Source organism: Protopterus annectens, chromosome 6.part0 (assembly GCF_019279795.1).
Source record: "Protopterus annectens isolate FY-2018-M chromosome 6.part0, PAN1.0, whole genome shotgun sequence".
NCBI lineage: Eukaryota > Metazoa > Chordata > Ceratodontiformes > Protopteridae > Protopterus > Protopterus annectens.
Genome location: NC_056737.1, coordinates 1,933,146,612 through 1,933,169,779, shown reverse-complemented (window position 1 = coordinate 1,933,169,779; position 23,168 = coordinate 1,933,146,612). Strand labels below are relative to the sequence as shown.

The following is a 23,168-nucleotide window of genomic DNA, read 5'->3' as shown; positions in this document are numbered from 1 at the left end:
TCTGAACTATTCCTATTCAGGGACCATAACAATATGACATAAAAATCTAATATTTACAGCTACAACATTACTATTCTATTACATCTATTTCACATGATTGCTACACAGAAAGGTGTAATGAATCACTCTCCGCCCAGCACCAAACATTACTGATGCTTATTGTGGTGGGCTCTGTCTCTCCACATTCCCCAACTTGGGGGATTTGCCCATGATTCTTATATACATTAACTCTGCAGTCATGCAAATTCATAGGGAATTCACCAGTACTGTATTATAATCAACAAACCTTAAGGCAACTAGTATGGATTGGCACACTGTGATTTCAAAGATAGTGACAGCTTCAAAACCTGTCAGTAATCTGAGCACTCAACAATGCATAGCGTAACCCTAGGGTAATATATCAGAACATCTGGTTGTATTGTGCAGAAAAAAAACGTACCCTGACTGGAGTCCCAACTACCTGAAGCATAGTCACTGAAGGGGAGGTGCCAAATGAGGAAAGACAGGAGTTAGTGGCCAACCACACTGCACATGTAAGGCAGAGAGTATTGGCAGAGTCCTGCCGTTAAAGTGTCACCTTGAGCAAAGGCCCATACCTGCAGTACAAAGTAGGAGGCAGGTGTGGTCCTAACATACAGTGCACTGCACTTCAGATGAGCATCATGGATGCCACAGTGACATACCCATGCATTAGCCATTATAACATGCATATTGGCTATAGAGGAGAGTGTTTGATGTATATTACAAGGACAGTTTAAACCTGACATGGATGATGGTTTACTAGCAGATGACTCTTACCACTTCTACTTAGGAAAAACATCTGGTTGCTGCTATGTTATAACCCACTAAAGAGTGAGGATATATCACAGGAAAATAATGAAGCATGGTAAGATGGGCAATACAGGGAAAACTGGGTCAAGGGAATGCCAGGGGAGGCTTGACTGTGACGACCAATAAGGCCAAAAAAAAAGAATACCTGCTAATCAATGACAGGAAGAAACCTACTAATAGAACATGGTTTAAAATCAACTATTCAAAAGGTATGAGCCTGCCAAAGGCATAGCCAAAGACCAAGGTGTAAGTTAGACATCAGCATCACACCTGGCCTTTATAATTAAGTCAAAAACTCTAACGCACTGAGTAGGTTATGTAGTCTGTAATGATGGAATATATGGTGCATCTTGGGACTTTTTTGTGGCAACTTATGTATTTATTGAGCTACTAGTCAAATGAGAAATGTAAAGGACACTTTAGCTACCTGTTTTCCTGAAAACTAATAGAAAACTGCTGTTTTCAATCACATCCAGTGATTTTTTCAAAGATGCTTACAAAATATTAATTTCATGCATCTAATGGTTATGATGACTTTGAAAATAATGAGTATATTTAGTGAGTTAGTGAGAGGGCACAGCTCCCTATTGATGGTTATGGAGCACAGGTTTTGCACACTGCAAAATGTAATTTTAATAGTTTTTGAGATGCTCTTTGTGATGCTGGGGATGATAGAGAAAACTGATTTAAGATGTTATACATTTTTGCTTTCTTCTGTCTTTCTATTTCCTACTAGTAGCACATTTAGTCTGCAAAAATGTGTATTTTCCATTGCCTGGAAAGTCTGATATCTTTGAATTGTACTTTGGTAGTTTCTCAAAACAAACATCAAGTGTTTGCGTATCCCCAGTCCATACAAGGGCAGATATAGGAAAAGCCAAGGGTCATGCAAAGTAATAGGTGCACTTGAAAGAAAGCAGTCCTTTCCATGAAAAATACAGTTTCTGAGACACATATGGGTGTCAGAACTGATGTTCTTCATCTCCCATTGCTGCAGTCCTGACATAAGGGTATTCCGCTGCCCACCATCGGCCCGAATACCAAAGGGCTAGAACCGGCGTCGGTCATCGGCGCTCGAGACTGACATCAGTACGTGCCAGTACAAATGCGCATGACCGACGCCATAACCTCAGTCTTTCTTGTCACATGGTCCCTAAGCAGAAGCAGCATTTGCAAGTGCCGTTCGGCGTTCTGGAATTGTCGGTTTTCGAGTTTCAGACCGGAGACCAAGTTGGGCTAAGTACCCCTTTGGGGACATTTTTGTCTTTTTCTTGCCTCAGTATTGACGGATGTCAGAAAAAGTTAATAACTGTATTTCTTGTGGGAAACAGATTCCTCATAGGGATTACCATTCACTCTGCATTCCTTGTTTAGGGCCTGAGCACGACGTTGTTGGGTGTCGCTTTTGTGCTACTTTTAACAAACGTACTATTAAACGTCGGTTAGACTGTGCTAGGCTAGTGTTTGGTAAACGTTGTAATTATAACATGCCATCGGATTCTCCGATGACTGGTTCTTCTAAGAAACGCAAAGAAAAGTCTTTGTGGTCCAAACAGGATGAGGCGGCCACTCCGGACGCCAGTTCTGTAGTACCACTGGCTACTTCAGCGGCTCCTTCTGAAAGTTTACCTGAGTCTCAAGGGGAGCCTTTGTTACTGCAGGAAGTGGCTTCTCCTGTGTTAGGCCAGGCTGTGGGTGCTTCTCTGATGTCAGTGGTTCCCTCCCCTCATAGGGTAGTTAGGCCTCCTCCTTCTCATAGCAAAGCCCATTCTAAGTCTAAGTCTGCCCCTGTTGGTGCGTGTCCCCAGGGTCCAGCTCCTAGGAAGCACATGTTAAAGATGGCTGAAGATTTGATTACTTTAATTAGGGGTTCTATGCCCCCTGCGAAGAGGCCCAGGGTAGAGCCAGAGTTGGAGGGTTTGGTTCAGTCTTCCAATGAGTCAGATTCCTCTGTAGAAGAACTTCAGGATTTCCCTCCCTATTCTGATTCGGAGGCTGAGGACTCTACTCCCTCTGCGTCCCCTCCAGAAGATTTTTCTTTCTCTGAGACTTTGCATTCCATGAGGGAACATTTCAAATGGGAGGGCCAGGATTATTCTGATTCCGTAAAGACTGAGAGAATTCTTGTTTTTGCCTCAGCATAGGCCCTTGACTATTCCCCCTGTACTGGATGTTGTTCAGGATGTGTTTTCTGAGGCTGCCCTTAACCCAGATTCTCTGCCTCCTGCCCCGGTTAAACCAGACAGATACTACAGGGTTCGGAAGCTCACAAGTACTTATATAAGAGTCCTAGGGCTGATCCAGAAACTATTACTCAAGGCCCCAAAGGGGTTAGGGCTTCTGTGGTTAAGAATCCAGTTCCTCTGGACAAGGATGCTAGGACCCTGGATAGGTGGGGTAAAAAACTGTATACCTCTTCTACTTTGGCTATGAGAGCTTTAAATTGTCAGTTTCATATGCTTGGTATCAAAATTATTTGCTGGGCCAATTGAAATGTAAAGTAGATGCTTTAGCTGAAGGTATTGAATGTAAGGAGCTTCAGGATTTAGTGCATGCTTCAGACCAAGTTGGTAAGCATTCTTTGCAGTGTGGTTTTGATGCTTTACAGGCTTCTTCCAGGGTGGCTGCTACTAGTTCAGTCATTCGTAGGCATGCTTGGCTTAAAGATCAGACCTTGTCAGAGCATGTTAAGGCTCGAATTATGGATGCTCCTCTACAATCTGATGTTCTTTTGGTCCTCCAGTAGAGTCAGTTTTGAAAAAATGGAGGAAAAAGCTAAGTCTATGCAGACAGTTAAGGATTTTTACAGGTTCAGCCCCTAAGTTCAGTAGGAATTGGCCTGCTAAGGGTTGGTCTTTCCCTCTTGGATTATCAGTCTAGGGGCAGGTCGAGGCGAGGTAGGGGTAGGGCTTCCTCTCAGGGCCCTGTTACTTCTAGGTCTTTGAGTTCTTCTACCCCTTCTGCTGGGGAGGGCAGGGGTCAGTCCTTTGGAAACAGACCCAATGACCCGTGTCTTCAGCTGCGGACTCTGCCTTGCTGGCAGCCCCTCTGGGAGGAAAACTGAGATTTTCAAAAGGAATTGGCATTTGGTTACCCAAGACAAATGGGTATTGGACATAATAAATCGAGGCTACAAATTTTATTTTCACACATTCCCTCCTTTCAAAGGTATGCGGATGTGCCTCGTCAGCAAAAACTGGAAGCGCAGACTCAAATTTCTTCTCTGCTTCAGTTGGAAGCAATACAGGAAGTACCTTCTGCAGAAAGAGGCACGGGGTTTTATTCCCGTCTTTTCTTAATGCCAAAGAAAGGAAATACTTGGAGACCAATTCTGGACTTGTCCATTCTAAATACCTTTCTGGAAATTCCAAAATTCAAGATGTTAACACTGCAACAGCTGTTACCTATGCTGGGCAAAGATCACTGGATGGTGACTCTGGATCTCAAAGAGGCCTATCTTCACATTCCTATCAGGCCCAGTTGCAGGAAATTCCTGAGGTTTCGGAATGGGAATTTGCATTATCAGTTCTCTGCATTGCCCTTTGGCTTGTCTACTGCGACCAGGGTATTCACGAAAGTCCTGGCTCCAGTAATAGCTTTTCTCAGGCTAGCAGGAATTCAAATTTATCCTTATCTGGACGACTGTTTGATTCTGGCTCAAGGCAAGCATGAACTTCTTCAACATCTGCAGTATGTAATGACAGTTTTCAGATGCCTAGGGTATTCTGTGAACGAAATAAAGTCCAGTCTAGTACCCTCACAAGAGATGTGTTTTCTGGGTGTGAAACTGAATACAGCTGCTCAGATGGCATTTCTTACCCCGGACAAACAAAGGAATCTTCACCTATACTTCCAACAGCTATCAGTAATGTCAAGGCTGACTGCAAGGACAGTCCTTCAAGCCTTGGGGTTCATGGCATCTTGCATTCTAGTACTTCCCAATGCCAAACTGCATATGAGGAAGCTACAATGGTATCTCAAGAACGTTTGGACTCAACACTGCCACGATTTGGACACTGTCATTCGGATCCTACCTTGCATTCAGAGAGAATTTCTGTGGTGGGCTCAGGAATGTCACCTAAACAAGGGGCTCTCTGTGACCCAACCAGAGGCAAGTCAGATATTAACGACAGATGCCTCGGAGTCAGCCTGGGGAGCTCATTTCAGAGGAAAATGGATTCAAGACCTTTGGGCCCCAGAGCTACTTCACTTGCATATCAACATGAAAGAGATGCTGGCAGTTCAATTTGCCTTGGAGGGATTCAAAGCCTACTTCAACCAGGACTGGTGTTGATTCGAACAGACAACACGACGGTCATGTGGTACATCAACAAGCAAGGGGGAACTCATTCTTACCCTCTTTGCAGACAAGCAATGCTGTTGTGGGAAACTGCTTTGAATCTGCACATCACTCTTCGAGCACAGTTTCTGCCAGGAGCACAAAATTCTTTAGCAGATGTTCTGAGCAGACAGATTGTGGATCCTCACGAATGGAAATTGGACCCTCAGGTATTTCTTCAGTTGACAATGGCTTGGGGAACTCCGGACATAGATCTGTTTGCTTCTCCTCTGAATTTCCAACTGCCACTGTTTTGCACAAGGCTATTTCATCCGAAAGCCTGGAAAATAGATGCACTATCCTTCAGTTGGAGCAACCTTCACGTGTATGCTTTTCCTCCTTTGCCTCTTCTTCCACAGGTGCTGTTGAAAGTCAGGAGGGACAAGCCTTGCATGATCCTTATAGCACTGGATTGGCCTCGTCAGCATTGGTACCCTCTGTTGAGGAGCTTGATTCATGTACCACCTTGGCCATTGCCACAGATTCCTCATTTATTGTCTCAGGAGAACAATCATTTTCTCAATGTCAGGGTGCACTCCCTTCGCCTGACAGCCTGGCGCATTCTGTTTTAGAGAAGGAGGACCTTCAGCTCCCTCAACAAGTTTTGGATGTTATTTTGGAAGCCAGGCGTCCTAGTACTCGAAAAGTTTATGCTGGTAAATGGAAGAGATTTTTTCTTTGGAGTTCAGCTAAAGGCTTTGATGTCGAATTGCCTAATTTGAGTTGTACATTGCAATATTTGACTGTTTTATTGGACAAGGGTTTGTCCTTCTCTTCTGTAAAAGTGCATGCTGCAGCTATTTCTGCTCACTATGATTGTGACCCTCCTTTATTTTCACATCCATTGGTTAAACAGTTTCTTAGAGGGACAAAGAATATCAGACCCCCACGGAGGGCTCCTACTCCTACCTGGGATCTTAATTTTGTTTTGGAAAAGCTGACTCTGCCTCCTTTTGAACCTGCAGCTACAGCTGAATTGCAGTTCTTGTCTTGGAAGACTGCTTTTTTGTTGGCTATTACTTCTGCTAGAAGGGTATCTGAATTACAGGCCCTCATGGCAGTGGAACCTTTTCTGATTTTTCACAATGACAGGGTTTCCTTACGTACTAATCCTACTTTTCTGCCTAAAGTGATTTCTAATGTGGCATTGAACCAGTCTATACATTTGCCTACTTTTTATGCTAACCCCAAAATGACGGGGAAAAGTTTTGCATTCTTTGGATGTACATAGGCAGTTGAGGTATTATTTGAGCAGAACCAAAGAGTTCAGGAGTTCTCAACAATTATTTGTTTCTTTGCTTTGACTTCACGAGGAAAGCTGTCTCAAACAAACTATTTCCAAGTGGATTAGCCATTGTATTGCTTTTGTTACTCTCATCATGGTGAGGATGTTCCAGTTGGGATCAGGCCTCATTCTACTAGGGCTACGGACACTTCTACTGCTTTTTGAGAGGGGTAGCTACTAAAGACATTCTAGAAGCAGCTACTTGGAGTTCTGTACATACCTTTACAAAGCATTATCATTTACCTCTTTATTCTAGGTCTAGGGCTGGGTTTGCCACTGCAATCTTACAGGGCATGTCAGCAGCTCCTACTGCTATTTAGTTGACCAGCCTCCCTTTTTTCCGTTGCTCTGGGATTCTACCCTTATGTCAGGACTGCAGCAATGGGAGACGAAGAACATAGTACAGTTTTGTACCTACCATAAATGTAGATGTTCGAGGATCTCCATTGCTGCAGTCCAATTTTCCCTCCCTCCTTCCCCCTTTTTTCTTTTTAGGTTGAGGTTTGGGTGGTGTTTTTTTTTTTTTTTTTTGCATTCTGATGTCTGAGGCAAGAAAGACTGAGGTTATGGCGTCGGTCATGCGCATTTGTACTGGCACGTACTGATGTCAGTCTCGAGCGCCGATGACCGACGCCGGTTCTAGCCCTTTGGTATTCAGGCCGATGGTGGGCAGCGGAATACCCTTATGTCAGGACTGCAGCAATGGATATCCTCGAACATCTACATTTATGGTAGGTACAAAACTGTACTTTTTATTTACTTTTGCTGTGAGCAAACAAACACAGAAAATAAGCTGATATAATGCTTTCTGCAAAATGTAATGATGTAATGGTTTCTGGTGAGCAAAGCATGAGGGATGATCTGAAATAAGTATAAATATTTGAGACAGGTCTTTGTAACTGCTCGTCTTTGCTTGGACAATATTGAGGTGATCAATGCCCTGCAAAGTTGCTGTCTGTAATTTCCTCCCATTATCTTTTACAACAGTAATGGTTAAAGTACTGTTTAAGCTAGAAGCACTTAGAGGTATGTTTTCTTTAAATGTTCATGTGTGTTTAATTAAATGTTATTTTATTCTTTCATGTGCACTTTCTCATTCTTCTGCATATTTAATCTGCAACTTCAGTGTTTGCCTTATTGTTTAAACAAAGTTCAGTCACAGTTAAGCTCTTTGAAATGGCCTTGTTATTGCTTTATTGTTTAAATAAAGTTCATTTATTCACTAAGTTCTTGCGGCTAATCTTTTTATTATAAATGTATTATTGTTATTTATTAACTGAGAGAGAATTATTATTTACCAATGTAGGTTAACAGGCTGTGGCTCCCCTCTCCACTTACCTAGATTGTTTGGGCATATAACAAGGGAAAATAGTAAGGTGTATGATTTCATATTCGGCTTACTCAAAGGTAACAGGTAAGTGGAAGCCCCTGGCCAAACAGATTAATGGCAGCACTGCCTTGACAGGAAAAAAGCTGTGCAGAATCGGGACAATTCTGTTGTGTGTGAAAATAATAACTTGTGCAAAAGGCAGTTTTCATGGGTAACACAAGCTGGAAGACACTGTGGTTAACAGACAGTGTGGTGCAAAAGGGGCCTGGCTTGCTAGGTCAGAGATTCAGCTCTGAATGTGGCCTGTGTGTACTTTAATCTGAGAATGGATACTTAAAGCCAAGACAGCAGCCAGGTTGCATTTTGTAAACTGATTACCGAGTTAGATTTTGTGTGCATGCTCTTTCTTTTATTTTAACCTGCTGGGTTCCAGTGGTGTGACTTGAGTGATCATTTATCTAGGACCTTTTCTTTATATTTGGTTTAAAGGGTGGAATTACAACCCTATCCTTGCTGCCAGTTCTCACATATTTGGGTAACATTGGTGTGATTCAAACCCTATTCATGCCACTGCTTGTCACATATTTAGGTGGCACTGTTGGGATTCAAACACCATCCACGCCCCCGTCCATTACATACACCGGTGACACAAAAGGAATTCAAACCCTCTCAGTTACATGTTAAACGATTCTGAGATTTTGCTGTGCATAGCAGTTATTTTATTTCTTAGTCAGTTTAGTCTAGGAAAACAGAAAATGAGCTCTTCTATTCTGAAATGTCAATATCACAACTGAAAAAAGAGTGCAAAGCAAAAGGAATGCAACATACTCAGATATCCAAAGATAAAATGGTGTCAGCTTTGTTTACATCTGGAAGGCAGCCTGGAAACAGCCCGGCAGGAGCTGTTGGTGTTCAGGAGGTATACTTGTTTCATCCCAGGAGGAACACTCAAATGGAATTAGAGAGATTGGCACTTGAATTAAAGTGAATACAACTCACAGCAGGGGACAGAATATAGAGACGTTTAAGGAACCATCAAAGAAGACTTGCACTATACCAGTGGTAGGTTGTTTAGAGACAACAGCTGTATATGACTGTGACGACCGTGCCCTGGCCCAGCAATCAAGGAGCCTCAATCCTCACCACTAACACCAGGGAGGTTGTCTCCTAAAAGAGAAAAGGATAACTAATACACACAGTAAAGTACAATTTCCCTTAAGTGCACACAGAGATCACAGTCAGTCTGGGGCTGGCTGCTCCCTTGCTCACCAGATCCCCAATAAGACTCTCCACTGGCACAGCTATAGGGTCAAGGTCTCAGCCTAACTGGGCAAGTTAGAACCTCCAGTACCCTCTCTGTCCAACCAGTGCTTTGTGTCCCTGGCAAGTAGCTGACACAACACACACACACACACTTTGAGATAAGTATTTATACAACTTCACAGACACTCCTGGGAAAGGCTAACACAGATTCTCCAGCTGTGCCCCTTTACTCAGACTATACGGTAGTAATTACTGCCACCACCCATCTAATAATATCAGCTACTAAAAGGCCCATAAAAGGGTGTCCAATTATTACTGTGTAATATTATTGTCAGCTTTCCAAACTCTTTTGCTGACATGCTGCCTGCTCACCCTGACTAACACTAAGCTAACAAATGAAATAAAATGAAATAAAACAATTGTGATCTGAACTCTGAGTATACACTGTGTGGCTGTTTTAGAGTAAAAAACACTTTTAGACATCACTGTACATAAGCTACAGGAATTCGCTCTTCCCCACACCACTACAAGCCAATTAGTATGTGAAGTAGATCCCACCACTGCCAAACACTTGTGATGACCGTGCCCTGGTCCAGCAGTCAAGGAGCCTCAATCCTCACCAATAGCACCAGGGAGGTCGTCTCCTAGAAGAGAAAAGGATAACTAATAAACACAGTAAAGTACAATTTCCCTTAAGTGCACACAGAGATCATAGTCGGTCTGGGGCTGGCTGCTCCCTTGCTCACCAGGTCCCCAATAAGACTCCCCACTGGCACAGCTATAGGGTCCAGGTCTCAGTCTAACTGGGCAAGTTAGAACCTCCAGTACACTCTCTGTCCATCCAGTGCTTCATGTCCCTGCCAAGTAACTGACACAACATACATACACACTTTGAGATAAGTATTTATACAACTTCACAGACACTCCTGGGAAAGGCTGACACAGATTCTCCAGCTGTGCCCCTTTACCCAGTCTGTACAGTAGTAATTACTGCCACCACCCAGTTAATAATATCAGCTACTAAAAGGCCCTTAAAAGGGTCTCCAATTATTACTGTGCAATATTATTATCCAATGGTAGTATGACTAACAGCCAAGGCTTACTTTAGAGTGGCCTATTACAATAACCTCTATAAATATGCAATGTACTCTAGAGCTTATCTCTACACAAATCAGCCAAAGGTAGGAGGTTTTAAAAATATTTAATAGCAAATAATTAAAACACAAGACAAAACTACTATACCACAGAGATATCTAAGAGTTCAGAGATCAGACAGAAACTTAAAATAATACAGTAGGACAGGTCTGATTTCAAAGAAAAATACCTAATTAAACTTTACTAGCTTTAACTATTCCTACAAGAAATCACAGTGCTAAAACTTACATGTGAGCATAAGGCAGAGTGCTGATAAGTTAGATCTCAAGATCAAAATGCTTTTAGTCTCTTGTGAGAAATAGTATTTAAACATTACTAACAAACATGTTTCTAAGACCCTCCCAAAATTACATCATTTTTGACACTTAGGTTTTCCCGATATTCATACTGCATCATCTTAACACATGGTTTGAGTTCTCAGGCCACAAACTGCATTATTTAGCAATCTAGCACCTCCTCAGAAACTTACAACAATACAAGGCATTTCACATGTATATTCTAACAGAAACTAGAGCAATAAAGCACCTTCCACATGTAAATTCTAGTCATAAACTTTAGCCTTAAAACAATGGGCATGAAATCTTCATCCAGCCGCCCTGGAGCCAAATTCTAACATGAAAGGGTACAACATGCTTCACTGGGCCAATAGAGTGCAATGTTGTCACATATTTTTGCAGTTCCACATTTCACATATTCTTTACACTCAAGAAACATGTCTGTATTTTACATTTATTTACAAATGCCAGAATTATATATCAAATTCTATTTGACTAGGCTGGCAGTCTTCACCCATCTGTCTCCAATTGTCACAATGACTATCACAAAAGTCTATATCATGTCTTAGTAGACAGGAAGAAGGTAAACTGTAAAAAGGAGATATATAGTCTTAGATGTAACTATCTTTAAGCTGAGGCACTATCTGCCTGGGCAATCTACTCCAGTAACTATATATTGTGATATCAAAGTAAAGAATGATCACAGCACAAATGACTAAACAAAAAACTATGACATAGCCCATCACACACTAACACAAGTCTTCCAATAAATGGCACATGTAATCAAAATTCATTCAGAGACAGCCCATCACACACTAACACAAGTACTCCAATACATGGCACATGTAATCAAAATTTATTCACAGACACAGCCCATCACACATTAACACAATTGCACCAATACATGGCACATGTAATCAAAATTCATTCAGAATAAATACACTTCATTCATTAACCAAAGAACCCAGACAACATTCTCCCATACCATATAATCACATACAATAAAACACTACATAACACATACCAGCCAAAACATTAAAGCCTATAACATTTTTTTGAAGGAGGTAAGATCCCACACCCATGCAGTTTTATATATACCATTTCTGGGATTGCACAACAGCTTGGTAAAAGGCATATTCCCAACTCTGCTGTGCTGTAACCTCATCCAGCAGTAAAGCAGACACCTCATAATAGGCTGTGCAAGAATGTCAGTAACTCGTGTCTTTGATTGATCATGTACAGTTCAACAACATTCAACAGAATGGTAATACTAATAAGCAAAAAACTGCAAAGCTGAACACGCTGTGACAAACCACGATAAGCACTTTAGTGTAAAAAACAATTTAATCTCCACTTTCATCAATACAGACTTCTTCAGAAATACAAATCATACTAAACATTACAATATTTAAATTCAAGGACCAATCAAATGCAGTTTAAAAGTAATTAGTAATTAAGACACAATCATGGAATACAAACATATAAAAGGGACAGTACTTCAAAACATTAATCATTATTTGAACTACTTTTTAACATACACCCTAAGCATTTAAATATTGTAATGTTTAGCATGATTTGTATTTTCTGAGAAAGTCTGTATTGATGAAAGCGGAGATTAAATAGTTTTTTACGCTCAAGTGCTTATCGTGGTTTGTCACAGCGTGTTCAGCTTTGCAGTTTTTTGCTTATTAGTTTTTCAGTTTGTGTTTTTTTAAGAATGGTAATACTACTGATTGGACAGCATCCATTTATATTTCTGTGTAGTGAACATAGCTGGCAACTTCTTGGAGCAAAAAATCTGGACAAAGTCACAAATAATGGGGGGACAAAGGTCCAAAAATAGGGACAGATTTTAAAAACTTGCTCTTATAAACAGTACTTACGTATTATCGCAACCACGCTTTCTCACCAGTCGCAAACACTTTCTCACCAGCACTTTATTTGTATTACTTATTCCTTCCATGCTTCACAGTGTATGCAGGCTAACAGTAGAATAATCATGCAAACAAAATCCCTCTTAGCATAATATTAATCTGTTAAATCATAAAATGAATATTCAAACAACATAACACAACCACGTTAATTTTCATATTGAATCCTTCTTTTTCTCCACACTCTGTGCTCCCTGATCAAAATTAAAATCCACACAGCATATAAAGGGCTTGTCCTTAGTAAATCTGACCACTTATTAAACAAAATCTGTCCTAGTGTAATACCTGAGAAAAACTTTGATCTATGCTCTAACTTTCGTATACAAGGTTCTGGACTGCTTTAGTGTCTTACCGCCTAAATTGTACTTTTGACAATTGATAACATTTTTAAAATGCTGTAAGACTGTGTTTATCTTACACAATCTTACTTAGTACCATTATATAAATAGCATGCTGCCGAAAATCCATGGTTGCGAAAATACAAATAATGGGGTAGCGAGAAAGCATGGTTGCGATAATACGTACGTACCTTATAAACTTAAAAAGTTGCTAGAATATCAGGTAGTGCTTTAGCATGAATTTTCTGAAGGGTATGAAGTCTGAAGCTCAAATGTCTGTCATTATTAAAGATTTACTCAAAAAAAAAAAAATATTTTATGAAGAACAAACCAAAAACATGAGGCAAAAAAATGGACATTCTTCAAAAATCTGCACAGTTGAGAGGTGTGCTAGTGAGCTCATCTAGTTAACTAATGAATGAAAAAATACACAAAATGGCATGTACAAGTTGGTTACTATGTAGTTGAGGTGAACAAATATTTGCTGCGTCACTGAAACATTAGTACAGTCAAGCCTTAAGGAGAGGCTATAGCATTCACAACTGAGAATACCATATGGGTAAATCTAAAAAGATTCCTGTTCCCCTCAAGAAGCTTTCTATGTTGGTCCCGACAGGGAGCTGAGCTGGAAATGGTCTGCTCTACATTTATACAACTGAAGTAAACATAGGGAATGTGGTGTCTAGATGCAGCATTCCCTACTAGAAGCACTGGTTATTTCCCCTTTTCTATAGGGACAGCAAATTTCTATACTGTTTAAGCAAAAAAACAGTATGTATTTATTATATTTACTGTTTGGTAACAAGGTAGGTAGACTGGCTCAGACACCCTTTTCAGACATGACCCAGAACAACTTATAGTTGGCATACACAAACAAAATGCCATGCATATAGAAACAGTCAATATGTGAATGTGTCCTTTATATCTAATATTACTTCCCCATACAGGCATACACTAAGGTCCCATATGATGATAAGTTTTTCTAATTATACATCAGGGTCTTCAGAAAATGTCTCCCTGTTTATAATTGCTAGCAAGTTCTCTATCATACTTACACTTTTTAGTAAACATATTTATTAAACCACAACTAAAACAGAGACACAGGTACACATATATTAATATCAAAGAAAACAAATAATGGAAACATTTTCGTTCATGCTGTATACCCATATGCTTCCTTTAACAATTGTTATTCACTCCATCACATAAATTGTTCAACTTCTTCTTTCATTCCCTTAAACCTTCCTCCCCTCCTGAACATTATTCTGCCTGTATTTTTTCCACATATTCCATTTACTTCTATGTAATTTACTCCTTCCTTTTTCTAACAATCCCACCTCCAGTTCTTTTATCTCCTTTGCCACACTAAGTACTTTAATTACAGCTGGTTTAGATTTTGATTTCCATTTCCTGGTAATTTCCTTTTTAACAGCCAGTACCATAAACTTAGTAAGGCCTTACTATGTCTTGGTAATTCAGAGCCTAGGTCCATGCTGAAAAGAATAATTTACTTTGTTACAACAATTTGCTCCCCAAGCACTTCTGATAAAACACTCTGTACGTAATTTTTAAAATCTGCCAACTTGTTACAGTCCCAGAACACATTCCCAATTACCTCTCTGTTTTCATTACCGCTCCAGCATTTTTTTTTTTTTGCTGTCTACCTAGGAAAAATTCTCTGAAGTCTACTTGAGTTATAAAAATAGCTATGCAAACACTTCCAAGAAAAATTCTAAACCTTCTGGAATTTATTGTATACTTGGAAGCCATACCTATGCCTTTCCAGCCCCCCCCCCCCCAAACAGCACTTCTCTCAACATTTTGCATCTCTTTCTGTCCCATTATAGTTATCATGGAATCGCTCCTTGTGAATATGAATGATGTGAGCCAGAATTAAAGTATCTTATAGTGATTAATATTTTCTTTGGTGCTTACATACAGGTAAACACCTTAGTTCATCACTCAAAGGATTGTTAACTACCACACTGTTTGTTAGTAAAGCAACACTGGTTATCCTTTTAATATTGTTACCTAGCTAAAGTAACAGGAAAGACCTAAATGCGATGCAGCATTTTGTGTGTAAAACACGTCTTCACGAGATTGTTGGCTGACATACTTCCATGCTCTCATCTGCTAGAGTCTCTAGCTAGTCATGATGATATGTTAGACCAAAACTCTTCTTGATATTTACCTCACTGTTAGGTGTTAACTGCCGTGGTGCTTATAGCTGGTATAACCAAAATGTATGAAAAGCCTCTGTGTAATAGTAATTATGTAATTCAGTGATTCCTTAGAGTTCTTCTCAGTAGGTCCCTCTCAGTAAATGGGGTCTGTCCACAAGGTTTAGCCTATTAACACATTTAAATAAATGAACAATGGGGTCTATACCAAAATTGTGCTAACTGGTTTCATTGTTTGAAATATTACATTCAATTCCATAACAGAAAATACAGTATAAAATCTGAGACTCACAGGTTTCTTTAATGAGTTTCTTCGCCTTGGACTCTGAAAAAGATGATATCTCATAGACTTTGTAGTGAGCACTTGAGTGCCTGAAGCTGTTAAATGGGACACTCTTGCAATAAATGACACAATCAGAAAGTTCCTTCGAAAGATGTTGCTTTGACTTTTGCTACAGGAGGAAAGAAAAACACCTTGTTACCAAAAATGCCGTCTTGCTTCTTCGTGTAGGTTTGCATGCCTAATGTAAGAATAATCCAACTAGATACATGTAGGTTTTAAGTAGACTCTTCTTAATTTTTAATTTTTATGTTTGATTTACAACAATAATGCATCAATCTAGAACTGCAAAGAAAATAGTATACATGTGATATTGTACTTCAAAGTGTGACACAGAATTTACTAAGAGTTGTCTGCTTGATCCATGCTGAAAATAAATACAGAACCCCTCAGATAATAAGTTCAGTTTTTATTACCTAGTGTGTCTAATATTCCTACTACTGCAGAACTTGAAGGAATTCTTTCACAAATTCTACCTTGGAAGGATATTGTTCTTTCTGACCAACTCCTAATTTGTGCAGCACCGTAACTGAGACTTCATTATTGGTCTTCCAGTCTCAAGTTCTAATATTCTTGAGCAAAACATTAATGGGTTAGCCAACAGTGTAGGCAGAGGAGCTTTGAAGTGAAGAGACAAAAGACAGATATGCTGCTAAGTCAAAAGTTTACTCACAAGTGCCGTGACTCTCCCAGTCACATGACTCTCATCCCAAGTAACTCTACTTTCTTAAAAGCTTGCTACATCCCCCTGTATTATATTTGTCAATGTCAGTGGCTCAACAAGTAGTAAACTGGTTATGGTGGAAGAGCAGAAGCTTGTGGGGTCTATTCTACCATTAATTATTGTTTATTTCTTATTAGGGTGCTCTGCACTCCTGAGTCTGCCATACTTCAGATAAGATGGTAAACCAAGGTCCCATCTGCCTGTGTTGGTGGTAACTCAGGTGGGTATAAAAAGATGCCACAGTACTTATTGAAGAAAGAGCTGGGGAAGTTCCCCAGGGCCCTGGTCAAATCTCTCCTAGTCACTATCAATACCACTTCAGGTCTCCCAGAAAAAGAGGACAAGGAACAATACAGAGTACTGAAGAAACCCCAATGAAATTTACTTTAACTATGAATATTATATAGAAGCACTGAATCTGCGCATTTTTGACAAGTCCCATTTCTGATATTGTAGCCATTATCTGAAGGTCAAAAATCCCTCTTGTTCTCTGCAGAATTGAAAAGCAACAGTTCTTTGATTGCACTGTTTACATTAGAAGTTATTGAATTCAAATCTGAAGTCTCAGCTCTTTGATCAACAAAGACGATTTGTTAGAAATCCCAAGGCATCTGAAACATCTCAGACCTAATTGTAGGAATTGCTTCACATGTCTCTGGCTTCTTTTACAGAACTGCAGATCCTCTCCTTAGATGTTATGTTGGTCTGTGGCAATGACCCAATATAACTGATTGCATGTGAGATTTCACCCCAGGATTTTCATTCAGTCTTACTCTGACTTGTTCCTCTTCTTTTAGACAAAAGTGGTTTCTAGCACTTCTGTATTAGTATTGTTTCTGTTTTAATTGCACTTTTCTAAGCAAGTCTGATGCTTGCATTCTACTTTTTGGTTAGACACCAGTGTAGGCATGAAGCTTCGGATCAGAAGAGGTTTGAGATGGGCATGTTTGTTAGCTCTGGGTTTTACTCAGAAAAGTTAAGATTCTCCTGATCACATCATTCACATCCCAAATAACTTTATTTTCTTAAAGGCATACTATACTCATATTAGCAATGCCTATAAAAGTCAAAAGCTGACACATGACATCACATTGCATTTTCTTGATGGTGGAAGGAGACAATAAGCCTAATTAGTCTGTACTTTCAAGTGCCTTAACTTTCTATATCTCCTGTATCTCTAACTTCTACCTTACCTTTTTCCACCTTTCTCATACCCTCTTCAATAGCTCACTGTAGTTCCCCTCCAACATGCTTTCAGACAGTCCATTCCATTGCCCTCGCACCAAGTTAGTAATGTATGCTAACCATAACCATTACCCTAACCCTGTTCCTGCCCCTAACCTAACACCCATCCATCCATTTTTGCACATGGTGTCAGGGTGTCACTTCAACAGTGACAATCATCTACAGCCAAGATTCACATCACCGGGGCGACAAACCCTGCTGCAGCTGTTCTTCCATACCACACACTCGCATCTGTAGCATGCCTTTGAAATGTGGGAGGAAACTGGAGCTGCCTGATGAAACCTACAAAAACACAGGGAAGACATGCAGACTCCACACAAAAGGCTCCCCAGATGAGAATCAAACCAGAGACCCTCTTGCTGTGAGGAGATAATGCTAACCGCTGCACCACTGCACCACCCTTACCCTACAACTCATCTTTAAAAAACATTATAATACGACCAGTATACAAAATAGGCTCAGTTCTCAGACATTTGCACTAACACACAACACACTCACAACACTAGAGCTATCCCATTACCTAGCCCTTACTCAAACCCTAGTCCATATACACTCACTCACACACACTGTAAAACAATCCACTTATTTCACTTTTTCTCTAACCCTAACCTGCATACACCCCCACACACATAGGTTAGAATTATCCCCTTACCTAACTCTTACACTAACCTGAATATACTCATGAGTGCACACACGTGCACATACACACACACACACACACACACACACACACACACACAAACATGCACACCCCTCATATAAACACTGATCTGATAAAACTGGCATTCAGAGACACAAGTGTTTGAATATTTGAATGTTCTGTAAAAGACGTCACCTGAAGCCTTGTTCAAACAAACACATGTTTGAACAAGGCTTCAGGGTCAGGACTTGTGTACCTACATACTGTATATAAATAAATATGTGACCATTTTTCATACTGCGCTTTATTGCATACTAATACAGTGAGTTTCTGAATGTTGTTGCAAAGGGCTCTTCGTGTTCCTGTAGCTGACATTTCAGTACATCAGAACTGGCTACTGTATGTCACATGTGCTCTGATTTAATTTCTGATTTAATTTTTGGTTTATGAAACTCTGTGAACAGGAAGCAGAGGAGTTTTAATGTTGTTTTCCTCCTCCTCCATCTTCTCTGAGACCATGCTATTTCAGAACAGGTATATACAGTACTCAAAAATTATAGCAGTTTTTTCAGTAAAACCAATTGCAGTGATGAAACAAATGTCGATTGCCCACATATTATCTGCTCTGAAAACTGAAATGGGTTGTAAAAAATGTGTAAAATCAAAGGATCATCTCAGAATTTTGCTTCTTGGAAAGACCTTCAAGTGTTTATTAAAATCTCTGTTGTCAACATTACAGGGGAACAGAAAAAAGGAAGAGCACTTTCCTCTGTAACGTACATGGATGTTTATCAGATCTCTATAGAAATTGGGGATTGTAGTTTACCCCCTGCAAAAAAAAAAAAAAAATTGTTTGTCATAGCTGCTGAGTGTTGTATAACCTTTGAACTGTCAAAGGTCTGAGTACAAAACTTGATGACTTAGAATTTCTTCTTTTTTTGCTGTGATTAATTATTTCTGGATTGTAACAATATGTAAGTATTCTAGTTAACCCAAAGAAATCACAGAAACCACAGGAATGGGAACATTATAATACGATCAGAAATTTATCAAACATAAACTTTGTTTTTACATATAATCATCTTCAAAATAAATATCAATGAAAATTATTTCTCCTGTACAAGCTATTTGATAAAATTACATTTCCCATCTTCTTTGTTTTTGTTATATCATAATCTGTGACTTTTCTTTTAATGGCTTTCTTGAGTTCTTCATCGTCATGCCATCAAGTCCATGCATTCTCTTTACTCCATGACTGTGTGACCTTAGAGTTGGTACATTTAGATTGTGGGGTGTGTGGAATATAGTCACCACATTAGGACTGCAGGGTTGATCAGCAGCCTGATCCCGAAGCCCCTGTCTCCCGATCTCCAGCCTGGCGCCCCAGTCTCCCGTTTGTGTTTTTTTTCCCCGCTGCCAGACTCATTTTGTTTTGTTTTTTTTGCTGATTGTCCCGTGATACCTCTAGTTTGGCTGGCGGGTTAACAAAATTGCTAAACACGTTTTTGATTTGGTTTTGGCCGCATACACCTATAAGCTCGTAATTCAAAAAACGCTAACCCTGAGCTACTTGTGTTGAATTAAGAACGAAAACACATTAAGCTAAAGTGAATGCAGAACTGTAGATGTGCTCCATTTGTGACCTTTTTTTTTTTTTTTTCTTTTTCGCTGCGATCCGAAGACCTTTTTAGTCTTCACTCTCCTCTGAGAGCCCTCTTCTGTTTTTTTTTTTCGTCCCTACCTGGGGGGGGGCTGGAAATCTGGCAACCCTGACTGCAGGGGAGCAAAGTCCCTTGCATAAACGCTTGGTAAATATTTGCTGCAGATTGAGTGGTGTGCTTTTGAGCACCAAAGCATCGGTTTATCCTTTCAAGTTTCACAGTTGTAAAACTGCAATACTTACTTTAGTAAAGTAACACAAAAATGTTCTAATGTTTCAATGTTCATACAATTTCAGATATGACTGCATTCTGAAGAATTTCAAACTCATTCAAATTACACTGATGTAATCAGTATTGTTATACTAATCAATGCATCTATCTGTTTCAGTATTAACCTTTTTTGTAGCATAAGGGTGTGAATGGTGTAGTACTTTAGAAGAGACTGCATACAGCTCTGTGTTTCAACTTGCAGCTTTCATGACTTCATTGCACAACATGTTTGAAATTTCTTGTTTCTTATGTCTAAGGACTTTTTTTGTATTTGATTATTTGCTATTCATAGTAATATGTACCAGCATTCTGCCATAAACCAGTGGGAGTTTTGTATCTTTGCAGAAGAGCTCTTTTGCATGGCAACACTTTTCTCATGGAAAAAAATATATCTGTAAGGCTCCATTATACAGATCTGGACATTTCAATTACTTCATTAATAAGTAATCACTTTAGATGCATTATTTCTAATCTTTCTAATTCAAAATGCTATGAAACATAGGTAAGATACAGCAGAGGACCAAAAATGTAGCTCTTCTAAGTGCATATCAGCTATGAACAAGGTTGCATCATGCTTCATTTGTGGCTCCTATAAAATTAATTAATGCATGGCCTGAGACCATGGGAACCAGGAACTTGATGACTGATTGACTGATATCCTTCTAGATATTTTCCTTCATTAGTCTGTAATATCCAGGAGTACAGACTCTATGAAACAGTTTTCAGACTACCAGCATGCAAAAGATAAAACACATTTTAACAACTAGAACATTCCTTAGGGTTAAATGTATTAATTGCTAATTAAGATATATGCAAATGAAAGCGGTAGGACAAAATACTATCATCTGACATATTTATCTATATCTATAAGCATATTAGATGATAGTTCAGTTAAGCACATCTGCTCCTGTATAAACATGCGCAGATTAATACATGAGCAGCCAGCAGCTACTTTTGTAAACCTAAAAGTGGCAGGAATGCAATGAAAATAGTGTTAGTTTATGATTTATTAAAGGACATATGCACCCACAAACTGAAAAAAGTATGCTTTTCATCATACAGTGTCTTAAATGTTTCTGAATTTCTAGTGTCCCTGTATCAATGAAAATTATTTTTTCTACTATTATGCTATACCCTATATCCCAAATGGCCTGAGGGTAGGGCTGCCTGCTACATGGTTTTATTTTATAGCTAATGCTTCTGCCTCCATGAAGTAATTTTATAGACAGCAATGCCATGTGACGATGAGCTCATTTATTGTGCGTTCTCCACTGGCTCACAATACTGTGGTTTCTTCCTTTTTTTGGTTGTCAGTATTAGCCTGTTTTTCAACTACTTTGCTTCCTTTTTTTTGTTTTTTTTTTTGTTTTGTTGGTTTGTTTTTAATTAGCTAACTTAAGATTGTCTGTGCCCTTAGCCATCACCTTTTCCATCACCCACTTTTCCATTTCTTGTATCATTAAAGCATTCTCCTACTTTGGCTCTTCTATCCGGAATGTGCTCCTAGCACTATTCATTAACAGCCATCATGAGCCTCCTTCAACAACCATTTTAGATTATTATTACAGCAAAACAAGTGAATGCAGTTTTGCACAGGCTTTAAAATCTAGTAATTTTTTAACCTATCAATAACCTTCTTGGGGATTAAGTGATGTAGGTATAGACAACCTGCCAAAACCACTGCGGTTGAACCCAACTTAACCATTCAGCATTGCCACTGAATGGACATTTTGTTGACCCTTCAGGATTGAAACTTACTAGCTGGAACAGTCAAGGAATACAGTGGCTATCACTGGGTGCATCCATCCTAAGAACATGCACATAAGAACATCAGGCACTGCAGGAGATTTAGTAGTAAAAACAGTAGCACAAAGACATGTAATTTGCATATCAATGTGAGTCACTGTGTTTCTACCATATTAGCTGCATGTTGCATGAATGAGGTGTTGGTATGCCACACTTACAAGGGGGATCACAAATGTTATTAATATGCACCATCCCACTGGCATTCTACTTCAGGCACAGACTCATGCACCATGTGTTAGTCTGCAATTACTGATCTATCTCTCAGTGCTGCCCCGTGACCTATTATTGTGTTCCCTAGCAATTCTACAACATGACGTCATGAGGTGGTATTGTTTTCCCTCACAGTGCTGTTCCATAACTGGTACTGTGCTCCCTCACAGTGCTGTTTTCCTGCTGGTATTGTGCTCCCTCACAGTGCTGCCCCATAACTAGTACTGTGCTCCCTCACAGTGCTGTTTTCCTGCTGGTATTGTGCTCCCTCACAGTGCTGCCCCTTAACTAGTACTGTGCTACTTCACAGGGCTTCTCCATAATTGGTATTGAGCTCCCTTGGAGTGCTGCCCCATGAGCTAGTATTGTATTCCCTAGCAATTCTACAACACGATGTTCCATACCCGGTACTATGCTACTTTACAGGGCTGCTTCATAACTGTTATTGAGCTATCTCTCAGTGCTGCCCCCTGTGCTAGTATTGTGTTCTCTATCAATTCTACAACATGTCGTCATGAGGTGGTATTGTTTTCCCTCACAGTGCTGTTCCATAACTGGTATTGTGCTCCCTCACAGTGAAGCCCCATAGGTGGTACTGTGCTACCTCACAGAGCTGCTCCATAACTGGTATTGTGCTCCCTCACAGTGTTGTACCATAGCTGGTATTCTGTTCCCTCACAGTGAAGCCCCATAGCTGTTATTGTGCTCCCTCACAGTGCTGCTCCATGGCTGGTACTTTGCTCCCTCATAGTGCTGTTCAGTAACTGGTATTGTGCTCCCTTGCAGTACTGCCCATGAGCTAGTATTGTGTTCTCTATCAATTCTACAACATGACGTCATGAGGTGGTATTGTTTTCCCTCATAATGCTATAGGATCATTATAGGATCATTTTCATGGATGGCGTCATTATCTTCTATTTATGCAGCCATTTCCATGTTCCACATATTTCCCCATTGATGTTGTAGTACTTATATCTTATGTTATGTCTTTCTGAATCACCGCCACCCAAGTAATTGTCATAAATTGCTCAAATAACCTTAGTGTACTACACTGGGTGTGAATCCCAGCCTCTGTAAATTTGGTAAATACAACTCCTTTTGTTTTCTTTAATAGTATTTCTATCTCCCATTCTTTCAGCCAATATCCTAATCAGTCTTAAATTTACCTATTTTTTAACCTAATTGTGTTCTTTTGTTTATTTTATTTCCTTCTTTCATTCCACTGCATCACCTCTCAAGATTGTGTGTATTTTTTTTCTTTTACCCATTATTGAATAGCATAACAAAATGTTTTGTCATGGACTTTGCTTTTCCTTTTCTCAAACTCTACCATAATTTGTAACAT

At 39.7% G+C, this 23,168-nt stretch overlaps 1 protein-coding gene across 2 annotated transcripts in view; it reads right to left on the bottom strand.

The window, feature by feature from the left end:
* Positions 1–23,168, bottom strand: part of PLCD4 (phospholipase C delta 4) — a 946,362-nt gene that overhangs the window by 238,371 nt on the left and 684,823 nt on the right. For both annotated transcript variants that reach the window (XM_044075239.1, XM_044075240.1), the window contains one exon: positions 15,220–15,379. In XM_044075239.1, the coding sequence (XP_043931174.1) occupies positions 15,220–15,379 (160 nt within the window). The remainder of the gene's footprint in view (positions 1–15,219; positions 15,380–23,168) is intronic.